This window comes from Amblyraja radiata, unplaced genomic scaffold (assembly GCF_010909765.2).
Source record: "Amblyraja radiata isolate CabotCenter1 unplaced genomic scaffold, sAmbRad1.1.pri scaffold_434_ctg1, whole genome shotgun sequence".
NCBI lineage: Eukaryota > Metazoa > Chordata > Chondrichthyes > Rajiformes > Rajidae > Amblyraja > Amblyraja radiata.
The window spans coordinates 35205-41204 of NW_022630536.1; the positions used below are offsets into that span (position 1 = coordinate 35205).

General features: G+C 49.8%; 1 protein-coding gene across 1 annotated transcript; it reads left to right on the top strand.

Moving 5' to 3' along the window:
- Positions 1-3029: 3029 nt before the first annotated feature.
- LOC116969957 (oocyte zinc finger protein XlCOF6-like) lies at positions 3030-4468 on the top strand (the record flags this gene model as incomplete). Its single annotated transcript, XM_033016713.1, has 2 exons — positions 3030-3498; positions 4449-4468. Coding segments are annotated over 2 exons (489 nt in total), but the record flags the coding sequence as incomplete, so codon positions are not given.
- Between the last annotated feature and the right edge of the window lie 1532 nt (positions 4469-6000).

Genomic DNA, 6000 nt, shown 5'->3' on the forward strand with positions numbered 1-6000 from the left:
CGTCTCTCTCTCTCTCTCTTCTGTGTCTCTCCCTCTGCATCTCCCTCTCTGCCTTTCTGTCTGTCTGTCTCTCGCTCTCTCCGTCTCTCTCTCTGCATCTCTCTCTGCCTCTCTCTCTTTCCCTCCCTCCCTCTTTCCCTCCCTCCCTCTCGCTCTCTCTCATAGAAACATAGAAACATAGAAAGTAGGTGCGAGAGTAGACCACCAGGTCCGTCGAGCCCGCACCGCCATTCGCTCATGGCTGAACACTAAACAGACACACTTACCCACAAACAGTAGACACAAGACACAGAACACAAGACACTACCCTCCCCTTTATACCGCTATCACCCCTATCCACCCCAAGAACCTCGTGATCTCCTGGGGGAGGTAGAAAACCGGATAAAAACCCAGGTCCAATTCGGGAAAAAAATCCGGGAAATTCCTCTCCGACCCCAATCCAGGCGATCGACACTTGTCCAGGAGATCACTCAGGTCTTACTATACTAACCATACCTAGGTCCATATCCCTGCCCTCTCCCCGTAGCCCCTTATCCCCTTGGCAGCTAAAAAACCATCTATTTTAGTCTTAAATATATTTAACGTTTCTGCTTCCACTGCTCCCTGGGGCAGTGAATTCCATAAATTAACCACCCTCTGGGTGAAGAAGTTCTTCCTCATCTCAGTTTTAAAAGAGCCCCCCCTTATTCTGCAACTATGTCCCCTAGTTCTAGTTTCCCCGATCATTGGGAACATCCTCGGTGCATCCACCCGATCAAGGCCCCTCACGATCTTATATGTTTCAATGAGATCGCCTCTCATTCTTCTAAACTCCAAAGAGTAGAGTTCCAGCCTACTTAACCTTTCCTCATATGTCAATCCCCTCATTGCAGGAATTAATCTTGTAAACCTTCGCTGCACTGCCTCCAGGGCTAGTACATCCTTTCTTAAGTATGGACCCCAGAACTGTACACAGTATTCCAAATGTGGTCTCACTAATACTGTGTACAGCTGCAGCAAGACCTCCGTGTTTTTATACTCAATCCCCCTAGCAATAAAGGCCAAAACTCCATTGGCCTTCCTGATTGCTTGCTGCACCTGCATACTAACTTTTAGTGATTCATGTACTAATACCCCTAGATCCCTTTGCGTTGCATTACAACGCAGCTCCTCCTCATTTAGAAAATAACTTGCCCTATCATTTTTTTTCCCAAAGTGAATGACTTCACATTTATTAGTATTAAATTTCATCTGCCAAGTTGTTGCCCACTCACCTAGCTTATCTATATCCTTTTGCAGACTCTTCCTATCCTCCTCATCCCCTACTTTTCCTCCCATTTTTGTATCGTCCGCAAATTTTGATATATTACACTTGGTTCCCTCCTCCAAATCATTTATATAAATTGTGAACAACTGGGGTCCCAGCACCGACCCTTGCGGAACCCCGCTAGTTACCGGTTGCCATCCCGAGTATGAACCATTTATCCCCACTCTCTGCTTCCTATTTGTTAGCCAATCCTCTACCCATGCTAATATATTACCCCCAATCCCATAATTTTTTATTTTCCCTCTCTCTGCCTGTCTTTCTCTCTGTGTCTGTCTCTCCGTGTCTCTCTCCTGTGCCTCTCTCTCTCTGTCTCTCTCTCTGTTTCTCTCTCTGTTTCTCTCTCTCTCTCGCTGTCTCTCTCTGTCGCTCTCTGTCACTGTCTCACTCTCTGTCCTACATGCGTTTGTTGGTGTTTTTCTTTGTATACGGAGAATGTTCCGACAAAAGTCCGCATGCAGGGCCTTTGTTGTGTGTTTTTCCCATTTAATATAGCGATGGTGACTGAGCGGACCCCATACTTCACTACCATAAAGCGCAATAGGCTGGATTTGAAATATTTTAAGCCAGATTCTGATTGGAATTTGGATGTTGTAGAATCCTCTTTTTATGGCATACGGAGCTCTTCGAGCTTTCTCTTTTGGTGTATTCACTGCCTTGTTGAAGCTCCCTGATGCTGCAACAGTTAGACCAAGGTAAGTATAGCTTATAGTGTGTTCGATAATGATACCATTCAGGGTAAATTGAGAGTGTATCTCTCTGTCTCTCTCTGTGTCTCTCTCTGTGTCTCTGTCTCTCTCTGTGTCTGTCTCTCTCTGTGTCTCTCTCTGTGTCTCTCTCTGTTTCTCTCTCTGTGTGTCTCTCTCTGTCTGTCTCTCTCTGTCTCTCTCTCTCTCTGTGTCTCTCTCTATCTGTCTCTCTCTCTGTCTCTGCCTTTCTCTGTCTCTGTCCCTCTCTCCGTCTCTCTCTCTCCCTTTCTCTCTCTCTCTCTCTGTCTCTCTCTCTGCCTTTCTCTCTCTCTATCTCTCGACTCAACTCAGTGCCCGGATGCTCAGCACCCCAGGTCAGTACGCCCCTCCCTTTTCCACTTGCCTCTTCACCCCCTCCTCTCCCCTCACAACCCCCTGTCCCTTCTCCCCCTACCCTCACTTCCACCTTCCTCATCCCCATTCCCCCATCTTGCCTCCTCACCAACTCTCCCCTCCCTCCCCCCCATTGTATCACCCCTCTCCCCATCCCTCCCGCACACCTCCCAATCCCGCCTTCAAGCACTAGTAATGTTCACGAGTTAGTAATGTCCTTTTTTCCAGCTTGTTGACCTATGTGTCCCCCCCACCTGCAGGGTTTAGGAGCCGTTGCTGTGGACGGAGACGTGAGCGGCCATTGAGGGAGGCCAGAGTGCCGGTGAGCCCCCCATCTGCGCGGTGTGCGGGCTGTGCTTCGAGGGGCTGAGCTTCGGTGCAGGACCACATGGCGGGGCACAGCAAGGAGACGCGTTATGAGTGCGACGTGTGTGGCAAGGCCTGGCATTGCCCGAGCCAACTGGAGACCCACCGGCGGATGCACACGGGAGAATGCCCGATGGCTGCTCCACCTGTAGCAAGAGCTTGTCGGGGTGCGGGATCACCGGCGGGTGCACAGCAGTGAGCGTCCCTTCACCTGCTCCGACTGCAGCAAAGGCTTCAAGTCATCCATGAAACTGAAGGTGCACAGGCGCCAGCACACTGGGGAGCGGCCCTACACCTGCAGCGACTGTGGCATGGACTTCACCCAGTCCAGCAGCCTTCTGAAGCACCAGCGCACCCACACCAGTGAGCGTCCCTACACTTGTGCCCAGTGCGGTAAGGGTTTCACTCAATCCAGCAACCTTCTGAAGCACCAGCGCACCCACACCGGCGAGCGTCCCTACACCTGTGCCCAATGCGGCAAGAGCTTCACCCACTCCAGCTACCTGATGGAGCACCAGCGCACCCACACTGGCGAGCGTCCCTACGCCTGTACCCAGTGCGGCAAGGGCTTCATCTGCTACACCAAGCTGCTGAAACACCAACAGACCCACACCGGCGAGCGCCCCTACACCTGTACACCAAGCTGTTGTTCCATCAGCGGGTGCACGCGGCCGACGGTCCCTTGCCCAGCCCGGTGTGTGGAGAACGCTTTTCCATGGCCTCCCACACCCTGTCTCACCAGCACATGCACACCAGTGGCCAGCCCTACGACTGCCCCTACTGTGGTGAGACGTTTGACAGCTCGCGGGGTTGCGGCAGCACCGGCGGGCCCACGCCGGCGAGCAGCTGCTCCCATTGTGACAAGAGAGCATGGGGGCTGCGGGAGCACCAGCAGATACACACCAGAGAGAGACCCTTTGTGTGTGCTGAGTGTGGCAAGGGTTTCAACCGCATGTCCAGCCTGTGGCAGCACCGGCGTACCCACAGCAATGCGCGTCCCTTCCCCTGCCCGTCCTGTGGTAAGGGCTTCACCCGCCTATACAACTGCTGGAGCACCGGCGAGTCCACACCGGCCAACACCCTTTCACTCTGCCCGCTCTGTGGCAAGGGTTTTTCCCACTCCAGCCAGCTGGCACACCACCACGTGGATAGGCGCTTTTAAGGTAGAGCCAAAATGCGGGAAGGAATAAGTAACGTTTCTGATCGAGACCCTCCTCGGTCTCGAACCGAATGTCACCCAGTCCTTCTCTCCAGAGATGCTGCCTGTCCCGCTGAGTTACTCCAGCTTTTAGTGTCCATTTTTGTAAATAAGCATCTGCAGTTCCTTGTTTTTAAACTATTCTGGTTAACCATCTCTGCACCTTCACCAAAGCCTCCACATCAGTCCAGTAATGGAGTGACCAGAACTGTAACACGGATATGGCAGACCAATTGAATAACTACTTTGGTTCTGTCTTCACGAAGGAAGACATAAAGAATCTGCCGGAACTAGCAGGGGGCCGGTGGTCAAATGAGATGGAGGAACTGAGTGAAATCCAGGTTAGCCGGGAAGTGGTGTTAGGTAAATTGAATGGATTAAAGGCCGATAAATCCCCAGGGCCGGATAGGCTGCATCCCAGAGTACTTAAGGAAGTAGCCCCAGAAATAGTGGATGCATTAGTGATAATTTTTTCAAAACTCTTTACATTCTGGAGTAGTTGCTGAGGTTGGAGGGTAGCTAATGTAACCCCACTTTTTAAAAAGGGAGTGAGAGAGAAAACGGGGAATTATAGACCAGTTAGTCTAACATCGGTAGTAGGGAAACTGCTAGAATCAGTTATTATAGATGGGATAGCAGCACATTTGGAAAGTGGTGAAATCATTGGACAAAGTCAGCATGGATTTATGAAAGGTAAATCATGTCTGACGAATCTTATAGAATTTTTCGAGGATGTAACTAGTAGAGTGGATAAGGGAGACCCAGTGGATGTGTTATATCTGGACTTTCAGAAGGCTTTCGACAAGGTCCCACATAAGAGATTAGTATGCAAACTTAAAGCACACGGTATTGGGGCTTCAGTATTGATGTGCATAGAGAACTGGCTGGCAGATAGGAAGCAAAGAGTAGGAGTAAACGGGTCCTTTAATGATTTGGACGAGGGAATTGAATGAAACATCTCCAAGTTTGCAGATGACACGATGCTGGGAGGCAATGTTAGCTGTGAGGAGGATGCTAGGAGGCTGCAAGGTGACTTGGATCGGCTGGGTGAGTGGGAAAATGCATGGCAGATACAGTATAATGTGGATCAATGTGAGGTTATCCACTTTGGTGGCAAAAACAGGAAAGTAGACTCTTATCTGAATTGTGGCCGATTAGGAAAAGGGGAGATGCAACGAGACCTGGGTGTCATGGTACACCAGTCATTAAAAGTAGGCATGCAGGTGCAGCAGACAGTGAAGAAAGCGAATGGTATGTTAGCATTCTCGCAAAAGTATTTGAGTATAGGAGCAGGGAGGTTCTACTGCAGTCGTACAGGGTCTTGGTGGGACCACACCTGGAGTATTGTGTACAGTTTTGGTCTCCTAATCTGAGGAAAGGCATCCTTGCCATAGAGGGAGTACAGAGAAGGTTCACCAGACTGATTCCTGGGATGTCAGGACTTTCATATGAAGAAAGACTGGATAGACTCGGCTTGTACTCGCTAGAATTAAGAAGATTGAGGGGGAATCTTATAGAAACTTACAAAATTCTTAAGGGGTTGGACAGGCTAGATGCAGTAAGATTGTTCCCGATGTTGGGGAAGTCCAGAACAAGGGGTCACAGTTTAAGGATAAGGGAGAAATCTTTTAGGACTGAAATGAGGAAAACATTTTTCATACAGTGGTGAATCTCTGGAATTCTCTGCCACAGAAGGTAGTTGAGGCCAGTGCATTGGCTATATTTAAGAGGGAGTTCGATGTGGCCCTTGTGGCTAAAGGGAACAGGGGGTATGGAGAGAAAGCAGGTACAGGATACTGAGTTGGATGATCAGCCATGATCATATTGAATGGCGGTGCAGGCTCGAAGGGCCGAGTGGCCTACTCCTGCACCTATTTTCTATGTTTCTATGTATGCAATACTCCAAATGCTACCTGACCAATGTTCCTTAAAGCTGCAGTATACATTCCTCTCTCCTTATCTCACATCCTTTTATTTCATTATTTTCCCTCGCCTCTGTCAGTTACTTCACTCATCTGCTGATCACCCCCTCATCTGTTAACATAGTGTCA